Source organism: Carcharhinus amblyrhynchos, chromosome 7, assembly GCF_965287045.1.
Source record: "Carcharhinus amblyrhynchos chromosome 7, sCarAmb.v2.hapA, whole genome shotgun sequence".
NCBI lineage: Eukaryota > Metazoa > Chordata > Chondrichthyes > Carcharhiniformes > Carcharhinidae > Carcharhinus > Carcharhinus amblyrhynchos.
In genome coordinates, this window is record NC_137330.1 from 49,326,997 (window position 1) to 49,341,397 (window position 14,401).

Below are 14,401 nucleotides of genomic sequence, written 5' to 3' on the forward strand. Positions count from 1 at the left end.
GTCTTACCCCTCACTCTAGAAAAAAAGTAACTTTGTTTCCCTGAATACCAAAGTATTGCTTTCAAGACAATGCAAACTTGTAACATATATTGCTGCATCTAAGTATATTGTATGGTTTGTTTATCTTTTAAACATTTCTCCAATGCTTAAATACTAAATGATCAGTTTTAGGCATGTAAGAATTTTCAGAATAAGAAAAGGTTATGAAGCCTCAACCAATCTTTACTTTTTTCATGTTGCTCACTTATTAGAGGTATTTTACAGCAACCTTTATAAAGCACCTTTAGCATAGTAAAACAGCCCAAGTTGCTTCAAGACGATTTCTCTCAGACAAAAAACATTGACATAAAAGTTACACAATGGTGACTAGAGAAGTAGGTTTAAAGAGTTAGGGAGAGAACTTCAGAATATAGCCAGCCAGGCATGATCACCAATGGTGCAGTGAAAGAGGTTGTGGTTGCACAAGAGGCTAGAATTGGAAACAAAGACAAACGAGGGGGCTGGGGGGGTGGTCAGAAGCTCACCTCAGTCAAATGGAAAAATGAAGTTCTGAACAATCTACTTTAGTCCAAGACAGTGGCTGAGAATGGAATGAATCAGTGGCTATGGAAAGAGTTAGTGGCAGGGACAATATTTACTGTAATTTTCCCTAGAATCACATTGGCTAGGATTTTCCAGCTCTGGCACGGTGGATCCCGCTGCAGTGGTTGCAATGAGCCAGCCAAGATCCTGCCAATGGGTGGAGGCTGGAAAATCCCACCCACTTTTGCTGAATTATTTGACTATAAAAGAGCAAAGAAACAGTTGTAACTTTAATGAAGAGGCTTCCTTTAAGACAAGTAAAATCCAAGGCATACATAAGTGCAAGAAGCTGAAAATTTATTTCATTTGGAAATGCGATTAAGTTTTTCCTCAATGAATTTTATATAAATCAATTTAGTCGCAAGAAATGTCTAATATCTATTTTATCAAATTTAGGAGCATGTACTCCTTTGTTCCTTTACCCAAACTGACTTGAATTGAAATGCTATCCGGATTGATGAGGTCTTCCTTTCCTATTATCTTGAAATATCTCATCAAAAATGAATTATTTGTGGTCTCAGTCTCATTAGATGTGAGCTCAAAATAACTTAGAATTCTGACACGGGTGGAAATTGATGTTACTAAAGTAGATTTTTTAAAATGATTGCACTGAATATCAAATATTATAACTTGCTTAAATCAGTTTTCTATTCCCCTGGTAATATTCAAAAGTTTCTGTTTGTTTTGTATATATTAAATGGATAAGTCAATTAAGTGTGAAGAAGAATTATTCTATTATGCCCAATTTTCCAATTGAACCAGTGAAATGCTCAGTAGTGCCTTGAGAGATCGCCTCAATATAAGGAGGAAAGATTAGAAGTGAGAATCACATGTGTTCTACTCAGTGCAATCCAATGGCTAGTTAAATAGAGGGCAATGGTCATGAACCAGGCCCTCCACTGTCTGGAAAGTTGACCCCCTGAGTCAGATTTTTGAGGAGAAAAAGGGAATGTTGAGTTAGGAAGCTTTCCAACTTGGCAAACCTATCTCATTTAAAAAGGTCCCCGTTGCAACATCTACAGAAGAGGGTGAGTACTAAAGCTGGTGAGAAAGCCCACCTCAGTTCTCTGGGACTTTGGCCCAGATGTATTGAAGATTATGGGACCCCCCGAGCTTCATCTTTTACACCATCTCACCTTTCCTCCCCACCAACCCATCTACCCCAATGCGCTTTCATATTCCACCATGTCACCTCCATATCCCATGTTCCCTCATACACCCATGGCACCTCCATGCCTCTTCATATTCTCTATGCCCTCTCCATGTTCCCCATGAACCCCATAACCACTCCTCAGTACCCATTATAGGCAGAGTGCACGAACCATGTAGAGGTAAAAGAAAACTTTGAACAATTCAGTAAAGTTCTCATAAGAACATAAGAAATAGGAGCAGGAGTAGGCCATCTAGCCCTTCAAGCCTGCCCCGCCAGTCAATAAGATCATGGCTGATCTGAAGTGGATCAGTTCCACTTTCCCGCTCTCTCCCCATAACCCTTAAACACATTTGATATTGATATTGAAAAAAATTGTCATTCATAAACCCATATAAAAATGTAAATCCTCTTGAATGGTGCTTTGTAAAAACAAATATATATTTCACTGACTACATGGAAGAAAGATAATCCTTCAATAACTTAAAACTGTCAATCAAAATGTATGTGCTGAGATAAGTCATTCTGGACCTTTTGAAACTGAAGAGCCAACACAGACACAACAAGCTGTGATATTCTTCCATGCTGTATCATTCTACAATTCTATATCGAACCACTCAGTATTTTCCCAAACAAGAGCGACAATCAGACACCTCATTTGAAAGAAATGTTATTAGGACTTCTTCTGCAATAAAAGATACTGTTTAATTCCCGTCCTTACTACAGAAGAGGACTGAGCATTATAAATTAACTTGCAGTCTTCACAGACATAATTCATGAGATGCCACTCATTTTATCTAAAAAATATATTGCCATCCCACAACACAAATTGCAGACTCCTTTTGCAAAACCCTATTTTCTTTCAGCTTCTTTTTCATTTTATATCAAAGATAACGATTACTTTTCCCCATAGAAATAAGTTCACGAGGGAACAAAATTTTCAGATCAATCATATGCTATGTATCCACTAAGTGGAATATCTTCAGTCTCCGTTTGACATTGAACTGTAACTCGTTTAATTATAATCTCTTTGCTTCTTTCCATTTTGCCTACCCTGTTCCCTTTCCTTTTTTGCACTCTTTTCATCTTGAAACTTCACATTTTGCTGTCCTCCGCTCTGCAGTCGCCCTGACACCAGCTTTATCTGGTTTATGAACCCCCTAAAGTCAATCAGATATTTCATCTGGCACAACTATCGTGGGCTGATTTTGAAGATCCTCGCAATTGTGCTCCTTCTCCTTCTGCTGGGGCTCTTCCTTTACTCCATGCCTGGTTACCTGGTTAAGAAGATTCTTGGAGCCTAATGGCCTTAAAATGGTAGCCATTTTTCTCATATTTCATGTGCAGTGTGCATTCCTTTTATTTAATCTACCTTTATTTCAGAGGAAATCCTTATTAGAATTGCAGTCAGTTATGTTTTATTAATTAATGCATAGTTATAATGCACTGCCTAATAAACCACAGGAGTAGATGAGCAAAATAATCAACTGCTAATTGTTTCCATTAACTTGGCTAGATCAATTCACACACAGTGCAAATTTGTGGTGCTATATTATCATAATGAAGGCAAGAAAATTAATTATTTAATTAATGGCTTTTGCAGTCACTGAATGGCACTTGCCATTCATTGCTCTCATATTTCCCACATACTTTAATTGGGTTTCTTCTCTGGAACTTGGGACGATTCGAAACTTATTGTAATAAAGTGCCTTCTCGAGGGCATCTGGTGACTGTAAACAGAGCCAGCAGTACTGTATCTCCTTAATCAATTAGATCTAATAATTATTTACAAGGTATGCAAAGTCTGAACCAGAAATTCTAAGGTGCAACAGTAAATGTAATACTGAATCATATACAGAATGCACAATAGAATAAAAGAAAAGCAGATTTGAGAGAAAGTTACAGGGAGCATCAGGTGTGTAAAAAAAAAATTAATTTAAAAATATCTGACAGGAATTAAATTTTGCACAAATAAGACTCTACACTTGTAAAAGTTAATCTTCAGTGCCTGAATAGTTGTTGGTACAAATTAGGATTCATCACACCAGTAAAATATATTTAAACAGAGTGGACAAGGCCTTGCATTTTCTGATCAATTTAGTGGGCATTTACTACGTAACTCCATGTTCTTCAATGCCAAGTTTCTCAGTGAAATACAATACCAGTGTAGTGAAGTTTCTGAAGGGGGAGAACAACTCAGCCAACAACTTCCTGATTTCTGTGCTTAATTACAGATGTGAAGTTGCTGGGAGTTATAGTCCAATTTACTCCATAATAACTGTGAATACTATTAGCCTCACCATTTTCAGCAAAATCCTGGCCATTATCTTTCACGTCAACTAACTTAAATTTCTTGAAAATACTAATATACAATATTATGTCAGTTATAACAATATTATGGTATTATAGCTCATCTATAGGAACAAAAAGGAGCCAATAGCCTTAAGGAGTTAAGCTTCCTTCACTACCCTACTGCTAAGTAGCAGTACATTGAAACTGACTTTTCTACATATACTAAATGTCATGCTCTAAATTTCAGATGCACACTGTGTCCTTAGGTACACAGTTCCCTAATGTGGTTAATGCACATATTTATTTCAAGTTGTAATTCATTTCAGTGTTACTCTACAGCTGTTTTCCTGCTCTTTTTCGGTTTATTTTCTCCTTAAATCACCTGTAAAATTACAAGTGGTGGAATTTAAATTCAATTAAAAAAAATCATTAAGTCATTGTCAAGTGTTGTAAAAACACATCTTGTTCACTAATGAATATAGAAATAAGTTGCAAAATATCACAAAACTGAAATCAAGTTACTCCACTTTAAAATTCTTTCATTGCACATTTTCCGCATTTAGAGTACCCCGGCTTCAGCATCAAACTCCTGACATGTGATGGAGACTTTCTAAGATTGACATTTTTAGAAGCAACGTATACTTTTTTACTTTGGCTGTTCTCTGAACTAATCATAATCCTAGAACTGAATAACTTTAAGAGGTAAAGGTGAACCAAATATCCCTGTCATGGAGCTGGTAACATTCATTTAAGTACCTACCTATTAATATATTTTTCAAGATCATTCATCACTAACCATGTTTTTTCCTCCCACTTTCTCTAATGCTGCCTTGGACAGTCGGCCAGACACCTCTTTTATCTGGTTCCTCAATCCACTCAAATCCATCAAATACCTCATCTGCAACAGATACAAGTGGCTTATTGTGAAGATTGTGCTGGCTTTGTTGATGTTGATCATGATAGGCCTTTTCCTTTACAGCATGCCTGGTTATATGGTAAAGAAGCTACTTGGTGCATGAAATACCATCATTCACCCAATGCAACTATCAGCTAATACCTTAAGTAAAACATCTTTTTGTGTGTCTGAATTAATAGAGAAGAAAGGAATGGGGATAATGACAGTGGTTGGGGATCATTTTGAAAGCTTTTTGAGTTAAATTTAAACAAGACATCATTATTGTGGTGTGCAGTGTGCAGTTCTCCAGAATTACTCTGTTTGAACTGTAGTTAAAAGTCTTTTTTTGCTCTCATTACCAAGTAAACTTTGTTTGAACTGTTTTAAGCTTTGGAATTTATAACAAAAGAATTTGTAACTCTATCATTGTGCTGTGTATTTTTCCCATTATTTTCTTTCATTCGTATTAAAAATAACCTGTTTCACTAGCCGTCCAAATACCAGTTTGTCCTGGTGGCTGAACCCAATGCGTATTGCTTACCTTCTGATCTGGAGGAACTACAGGTGTTACATCATTGGATTCCTGGCCGGGCTACTCCTTTTACTGTTTGTGGCCTTGATAATCTTCAGTATTCCCAGTCAAATAAGTGAAAAAATCTTCAATGCTGGAAAGTGATTTTGTGAGTTATGCTCTTGTCAAAAGTTAATCTTGCTTCAAGTTATTCTTGGGGACGGAAAACAGTTCATCTAGGACTAATGTCATCTTGGAGTGTTTGTATCTATCAAGCAAATACTGGATTCATTTAGGTGTTGAGTGATGAATGACTAAAAATATAAAGGCAATATGCAAAGATGAATTCAACACCAAAAGCCTTGTAATTCCCATAAGATAGAAGTTCTAAAACAAGTATGGCATTTTACAACCACCTGGGTTATGCATTCATGAAGATTGCTTGCTTGGTACTTCATGGTAATAGATACAACATACAGAGCAACTTGTTGAGGACTAAGTTCAAATCCATCCCACTATTAAGTAATTTGCCCTGAAATTGGCACTTTTATTATTTCCATGGCTTTGAAGTAAAATTTTACTTGAATAGTAAATGGCACTGTTTGGTGCAAATGGAGATATTTAAGAGATTCATTGCAGATGTTCCCAACTTCAAATCATTTGCCATAATAAGTCAGAGAAGCATAAAGACACGAGAGTAGGTATGCCAATCATCTGGTCCAGAGGCTCACTGTGCTCCAACCATTCCCCCAGTGCAGGCCTGAAGTGCTACTGGGGCATGTAATTACCGGGAGATGGCATTTTAGGGGGAAGCAAAAAATGAATGAACACATATCCAAGAAACACTACTTCAAATGGCTGAGAGAATATTTATCTAAGGCCACAAGTACAGATAACTGCTTATTTTTCTATCAAACTAGCTCTAGTATTAATGTAATTTTCATGACTAATAAAGTAGCACTTTACAAGGCATGATTGCACTGTGGAAATGGCAGATAGTATACCCTAGATAACAATATTCTATTTGCTTTGTAATTGGTAATTATCTCTCTTTGTAATACACTTCTCATTGTGTACATCCATGAAAATAGGATTGAATGTCTACAAAAATCTGTCATGCTCTATTTTGTGTTACTCTTTGTATGAATCGTTTTTGTGTAACTAACTTCTGGTTCCAGTTGTGAAAACAATCCAAAGAAATGAACAATTGAAATTTGAAATAAAGTATTAAGAAATCTACATCAAACTTAGACACTGGTTTCATTGAATATATCTAGCCAATGGAAGACAATCAACATAATCAAGAGAATTGTATTAATTAATGGAACATACTACATACTAGCTTGTAAAACATCCATCCTCCACACATGGAAGGATTCTTTGATTAATTGACAACAAAACACAATATATGGTGACTCACCACAACCTAATTAAGGGCACTTGGGTACGAGCAATAACAGCTCACCTTGGAAGAGTCGCCCACGTCCCATGAACATAAAAAAAGTTCATATTGAGTCACAAGCCAGGCTTAAATAAAAAATAAAAAGACTGCCAATCCTCCACCATCTATGGAGAAAGAAAACACACCATGTTTACGTCTGTGCCCTTCAACAGAAAGGTTAACCTAGCCTTTTGCCTTCTACAGATGCTGCCTCATTATTATAATATTATATAATATTGACATATTATGTCTTATTTTTATTTCAATAAAGCACAATATTTTGAGATTTTTCTGTGCTGTACCTTTCCAACAATTAATTAACTTTCAAAACTGTTAGTGCAACATCAGTTGGTCTCAAACAGGACCAGTTAGAAAATTATTTTTTGGGCTACCAAAAGCCACAATGCTGAGGCACTGGGATATTGACCAGGAGTGCCAAATTGGTTTATGATAGAAGTGTCATTGTGAGCCGCTAAACAGCTCAGGGCAAGTGTTGGCAGCCAGTTTTAAGATTTATACTGCTGTTCCAAATAATCTGTATATATCTCAAATTTGTTGAAGGCACCTAATTCTAATTTTGAATTTAACCCAAATGACAGTATGAAACTCAACTCCTTCTAAACCTCCAGGAAATGAGGACATATAGGTTATCTGCAGCAGAATTTTACGTTCCTCCCAGGCAGGTTGCTAAGTCAGTGGGGTGCTGGGCAGGGGAGTTTAAATTTGTATGGCTGGGATTCGCCTCTGGATCCTGCCTCAGGCAGGAAACCTGCCTGTTCCCCCTGTTTAGGCACTTAAGTGGTCTTTTCCACCCAACTCCAATGTTTAGTCTCTCAGGAGTAGGGTGCAAAACAGATAAAGAAATAATTCTCCATCTTGGGAAGGAAGTGGGGGATCCTCAATTTGAAGGCCACTTAAGATTTGGGCTGCCCCCAACGCCCCCCCCCCCCCCCCCCCAAACCTCGCCTACACACTGATGCCACAATTGACCTCCTCCCTGATCTCCCAGGCATTCCCCTATCTCCTCACCTTTAGGACCCTTGGGATCTACCTTAAGAATGGTCCCAGAACTTAGATTCCAGGCAAAGCACTGCAGTAATTCTCTTACTACAGCCCTGTGTCTGGATGTATGGCAGAGCTGTCACAGAGCTCAACTGAACATGAGATGGCAGTGGACTTTTGAGAGTCAGCAGGAGTACCTTACATGCTGACTCTCAGGACGGTGAGTACTGACCACTCACCATCCTGAAAATTCTGCCCTTGGTATTGCATGATTTTCTAAGTGTCAGCTAGGTGGGGTATTTTCATATTATGGGTTCTTGTCCCATGACATTGTCTTATAACCATTATCAGGTATCCATTAAGTGCTATATAGTATTAAAAAGCATTTTATATACAAATTATATTGAGTATATTTCACAAACTCCATCACAAGTGCCAAAAGGATTGACTTGTCTAATCATACAACCAGATAGCAAAAGCATTGCTCAGAAGTGGACTGATAACAGCAGTAAAAGTGAACCATTAACAAAATAAGGGAATCATACTTGTACTGCACATTTTTAAAAACAATATTTATTTATTTCATTTTCAATGTAATGAATGATTAGAAACCAAGTATTAGAATACATCTGCATCTCAGCTATTTAATTTGCAGTGCAATCCAGCGCATTCAACAACAAGCGCTCAAAGTCCACAACAAATTGTATATCGTTAATTTGTTTTCACAAGTTTAATCACAAAAACTGAAAGTTCTTCAAATTGATGTTTTAATTTTGTTCAACATTAAACTGCATTAGTTGTGTTGGTGGAATTTCAAGTTCATTGTTTACCTAAGAGAAAGGACAACATTTTCAGATTAACAGTTAAATCCCTTTCCCATAATGTTCAGAATTGCTGTTGGCAATTTTTTTCATAATGACATTATAGTATTGTCCAAAAATTCACTATAGACAATTACAGGCATCTTCCTCCGTCTATTAATATTAACATAAGTCAGCTACTTACATTTAGGTCTCAACTTCCATAAAGACAGAAGAGCTATCTTAACCAAAATGGTGCTGGGCCCATATTCCAGAAGTCCTTTGCCTGAACTCAACATCCACTATTTTTGTTGGGGGAGGAGGGGAGGATGGGAACAAAGGCAGCTACATGTGCATAAGTGCAGTTGCTGTCAAACAGAAGTAATTTTTGTTACTGGAATGTCCAAAACACAACTCATGGGATTTAACCTTTTGGGAAAAGGACACAAGCTGCTAGATTTGACAAGGTAGAATCATAGAGTTTTACAGAACAGAAAAAGGTCCTTCGTGTCTGCGCCGACCATCAAGTGCCCATCTATTCTAATCTCATTTTCCAGCACTTGGCACGTTGCCTTGTATTCTTTGGTGTTTCAAATGCTGTGAGGGTTCTTCCCCTTCTACCATCTTTGCAGGCAGTGAGTTCCAGACGCCCACCATCTTCTCCCACCACCCTCAGCATTACGAATTCTTTCCCCAAACCTCCTGCCCATTTCCTTAAATCTATGCTCCTTGGTTATTGACCCCTCTACTAAGGGAAAAAGTTCCTTCCTATCTATATCCCTCAATTAGGTCTCCCCTCAGTCTTCTCTGCTCTAAGCTGAACAATCCCAGTCTAATCAGACTCTTTTCATAACTGAAATATTCCAGCTCAGCTAACATCCTGATTGATCTCCTCTGCAACATGTCTACTGCAATCACATCCTTCCTGTGGTGTGGCCGACCAGAACTGCACACAATACACTAGCTGTGGCCTGATCTTTCATATCTCCCTGCTCTTATATTTGATTCCATCGGCTAATAGAGGCAAGTATCCTTATGGTGTTTTAACCATCTTATCTATCCATCCTGATTCTTCAGGAACCTGTGGCTATGCACCCCAAGGTCCCTCCAGTCGTCTGTAGTTCCTAGCATCCTTCTGTTCATTGTGTATTCCCTTGCTTTGTTAGTCCTCTCAAAATGCATCAACTCTCACTTTTCAGGGTTAAATTCCATTTGCCATTATTCTGTCCATCTGCCCAATCCGTCTACATCAAGCACGTCTACATCTACACCCAAGGTTTTCCAACTCGCTATTTACCACAACACTAATTTTTGTGTCATCCATGAATTTACTGATCATGCCCCCTACATTCACATCTAGATCATTAATGTACTCTAGAAACAGCAAGGAACCCAACACCAATCCTGCAGTACACCACTGGACATGGGCTTCCAGTCACAAAAACAACCTTCAGCCAAAATCTTCTGCCTCCTGCCATTAAGCCAGTTTTGGATCCAATTTGCCAAATTGCTCTGGATCCCATTGGCTCTTACCTTCTTGATCATGCTCCTATGTAGGATCTTGTTAAAAGCCTTACTGAAGTCCACGTTGACTCCATAAACTGCACTGCCCTTATCTACACACCTAGTCACCTCCCTGAAAAATTCAAATTTGTAGATAAGATCTCCCCTTGACAAAGCCACGTTGACTATCCTTGATTAATCCTCGACTCCAAGTGGAGATTAATCCTGTCCTCAGAATGTTTCCAATAATTTCCTTATCACTGATGTTAGACTCAAAGGTCTGTAATTACCTGTTATTTTTGGGTGGGGTGGGGGGAGGGGGCAGGGAGAGGACGCTCTACTTTGATGAGGGGTTGGTAGAGCTCCCCTAGTCAGTGTGGGAGCAACATTTCATTTTTTGGTGGGGGAAGGGGACACAAATAACTAAAAAGAAAGCAGAGTAGTGAAATGAGGTCTAAATTCCATGCAGTGCGCCACAGTCATGGAAAGCATCTAGTTACTCTAGTAAACATCACAGGCTGTCACAAATCATAGCTCATGCATGGTAAAAAGATTCCTACTTTAGATAGACTAACAGAATTATAGAATTGACCAATGCCAAACCATATTTGATGCTTAAGTTTCTCAAAAGTAACACAGGGGAATCTTACCTTTTTGGCTTATGATATTGGGTGTGACCAAACCTTACTGGGACACACCAACTGTCTCTTTTTAAATAGATATCGTTGAAATTACAGAGTCAGATAGTCCACCCAAAATAATTTGAAGCATCTAAATTCAATAAGTACTGGGGAGATATTCCTGGTATTTCTCTGAAAGTTGAAACAGATCTGGACAAAGATAAAATTGCTGCTTAACCTAGGGAATTTCCAACTGCAGGTATTAACTAGCCAAGGATTTACAGTGGATATGGGAGATGCAGAGATATTTTAAAGTTTTAATTGATTATTATTTATGGAACATGCCATTAGATGACTAGATAAACTTAAGTCCACATAGGGAGGATTATGGGGATTGTAGGAAACCGTTTGATGGGCAAAACTGCCTTTCCTTATTCACTACCCTAGACTCTCTAAATTTAATATGAGTTACACAAATAATAAGCATGCTAAAACATATATTGTGTACAAAGAAGCATGGTGTGTCATTTCTCCAAATACTTATAAGTGCTTAGTGGAAATTCAATGATTCACAATAGAATGAATACAGTTTTTTTTATAAAGCTGTGCTGTCCCAATTTATAATATTGTTTGCTGACAATAACTTGTCAGTATTACATTAGTCCATGGACTAGCTTGGCTTAATGACCTGTTTCTGTGCTGTTAATTTTACATAATTATCTTTGTTAAACATTATTGTTCAAGTAGGGTATCAAAGAAAATGTATTATATAGACTTGAAATACAAATCAACCATGATTTAACTGAATGGCAGAATAGACTCGAGAGGCTAAACTGCCTACTTCTATTCCAATTTAATCTCTCAGTCACCCAAGAGACTTTTCTTCCTCTATCATGTTTCCTTTTTGTGACATAAAATACAACTTTGTAAAGATATAAGCACAGAATAAAATCTTTAGCTAACTCTGCAAATATATATAGAGGTTGGAACCAGAATGCCAGAGAAAATAAATGAAACAGAAGTTAAGAACAGCCATTAGGGCAATGAAACATTTACTGGTCCACTTCATATGCATTGTTCTAAAAGCAGAAATACGATACATCCCAAAACTATAACTTGTACCAGATACATTAACATCTGGGTGCTCTCTTGCAAAAAATCTATGATTCAAACTGGATGAAAATGGGACAAAGTTCTGATTGTTTAATAGGAAGGAATGTTGAATGTGCCCAGCTGTGGTCAACAGCTCAGGCTTTATGCCCTGTAGCCAGACAGCATGCTGAAGGGCCATATGAATAATGGTGGTTTAGAAGAGACATTGAAGGACATTTTTTAATCTATGCTTAAGTAAATGAATCATTTCATTGTCTTCTAGAGAAGGAGAAAGGAAAAAGAAAAAAAGTGTGGGTGATAAATGACTTACCCTGGATTGCAAATACTGCTGAAGTAATAACTTGAACTCTGAATTTTGCTGATTAAGGCTATACCTATCAGCGGTTAAGTTTGCTCTTTTAACCAAGACTTTGCTGCAAAAAACAAGATGTTGAACTTTATTATACACAAAAGCCATTTTGAGCTAATATCAGTGAAATTTATCAAAATCATTATGAAACAAAGTTTGACACTGAGTAACATAAGGAAATATATAAGGAAGATGCCCAAAAACTTGGTCAAAGAGTTAGAGTGTCTTAAGGGAGAAAAGAGAGGTAGAGAAGGTTAGGGAAGAAATTCCAGAGTTTAAGACCTCAACAGCTGTGGGAACAGCTACCAATGGTGCAACAATTAAAATCTGGAATGCTCAAAAGGTCAGATTTGGGAAGCACAGATATCTCTCAGGGTTGGTGACCTGGAGGGAGATACATAGATAGAGATTAGTGAGGCCTTGGAAGGAATTGAAAACAAGGGAGAGAATTTTTAAACTAAAACAAACCATTTTTAAATAATATTAAAATCAGGAACAGGTCAGTCAGCAGTATCAGTAAGTTATCGCTATGTCCAAATAGTAACAAAAATTATAATCATTTACTCAAACATCCATCGATTGTCCTAATTTTTTTAAACTTTATTCCAATCCAATCAAGTCAAATTAAAGCCAATTCAGAGTCCCAACAAGTTGGGACATTCCCGATCCAAGCTGACAAGACAGGGCTCTCACCTCCGGTCTTGAGCTTGACCTACAGGATCCAAGCTGTTTGGAGTAGGCGTAGCTCCACCTCCAAGGCTTGGTCTAATTTGCATCTTAGCCCAAAGGCCCGGATGCCGCTTTAAAAAATTGCTTCAAATGAAGCTGAAATGTAACCTAATGACTTCAACCAAGTGCAGCATGTCCATACTACACTTGATCTTAGCCAAGAGGCCGAGAAGCGAATCCTCTATAAAAAAGCTTATAGGGAAAGGATAACACATCAAGCACAATGCTGCCACACAGTACTTAGGTTGGTACTTCCATGAGTCACTTTATGAGAGAAGTTAACAGGTCCTTTCTGCATATTCGGTGAACATAAAAGAATACGTTGACATCTTCAATGTGGCATCCTAGGCAAATTTTTGAATGCAGCCAATAATATCAAAAGAATTTCAGTGGTTATTTGTTTCATTTCTCATTTGCAGAAAATTTCCTGTGCATAAATCAACTGTTACATTTGTCTACACAATAACAGTGACACTTCAAAGGTACTTCATTAACTATGAAAGGGTTTGGGAGTCTTTAAGATATGTTAAGATGCCACATTAGATAATTTCTTTCTTAATGTAAGGAAATAAAATATTCAGTTGAGCAACACTGATATATAATTTGTTTTTAGTTGTAAATTCTGTCTCATTATGAAACTATAACAGAGTCAACAACACTATAGCACTTGAGAACTCTTATGAACAGTCAATACTGCTGGCTACATTTGTGGACTTTTGCTTACTTTTATATTCAATTATTTTAGCTCCCTTGTCTTAGATCATACTTAGGTGCATCGCAGCTCAGCAGAACTCCAGGAATATTTATCCTTATTTTGAAATCTAAATAATCATTTGGTAGCATGCATAAGAAACAAGCAGCAAACTATCCGATAATTTCTTTCAGCTGTTGAACTTAGTCTATCCCTCCTGAAACTCTTGTTTCATCTTCACAAGTCATGGATAATCAAATGTTAGAGAATTTATTGATTTAAAAAATGAACACCCAAATCAATAAAGTCTACAATGTAGTTCAATACTTACAACAGACATCCTTTCACCTTGCTCAGGAGTGGCAAATAATAAATGAATTCCAAGAACTAAACTCAGACTTGTGCAAATGACTGGATGAACAAGTTGGTCTATCTGGCTGGCGTTTTGATATACATTCTCCTTTTTCTTGAAGTTCTCACCATTTTTGGAGTCATATTAATCAAGACATTATCATAAATTCAAATTGGATTTTTCTCTTTCAGAAGTTTCCAATTGGCTTCTCACATTCATCAGATAATCAGCCTTTTGCATCCCAGAGGAATTGTCAAGACTTCCTCAATTCTGAATATCCCATCACTTAAATATAAAACGGAACTGTTGGTCATGTGGAAACTAATCCTCAACCACACAGCATTCGAGTTATTTTTCTTTCTAGTCCATAA

The 14,401-nt window shown here is 37.4% G+C and overlaps 2 protein-coding genes and 1 non-coding gene across 6 annotated transcripts in view; 1 reads left to right on the plus strand and 2 right to left on the minus strand.

The window, feature by feature from the left end:
- Positions 1–5,477, plus strand: part of otofa (otoferlin a) — a 335,468-nt gene extending 329,991 nt beyond the window's left edge. For 2 of the 4 annotated variants that reach the window (XM_080193269.1, XM_080193270.1), the window contains one exon: positions 4,863–5,477. In XM_080193269.1, coding sequence (XP_080049395.1) covers positions 4,863–5,043 — 181 coding nt within the window. In that variant the 3' untranslated portion in view covers positions 5,044–5,477. Of the gene's footprint in view, positions 1–2,855; positions 3,037–4,862 lie in introns of those variants that run through there. The other 2 variants (XM_080193267.1, XM_080193268.1) reach the window with 1 other exon arrangement.
- Positions 5,478–8,429: 2,952 nt separating this feature from the next.
- Positions 8,430–14,401, minus strand: part of drc1 (dynein regulatory complex subunit 1 homolog (Chlamydomonas)) — a 56,138-nt gene continuing 50,166 nt past the window's right edge. Inside the window, exons 16-17 of the mRNA XM_080192250.1 lie at positions 12,220–12,322; positions 8,430–8,703 (exon numbers count right to left, since the gene is read on the minus strand). Of these exons, the coding sequence (XP_080048376.1) occupies positions 8,641–8,703; positions 12,220–12,322 (166 nt within the window). The 3' untranslated portion in view covers positions 8,430–8,640. The remainder of the gene's footprint in view (positions 8,704–12,219; positions 12,323–14,401) is intronic.
- On the minus strand, positions 12,973–13,164 carry LOC145345793 (U2 spliceosomal RNA). The gene has a single exon (XR_013887177.1). It is a non-coding gene; the product is annotated as a U2 spliceosomal RNA (small nuclear RNA).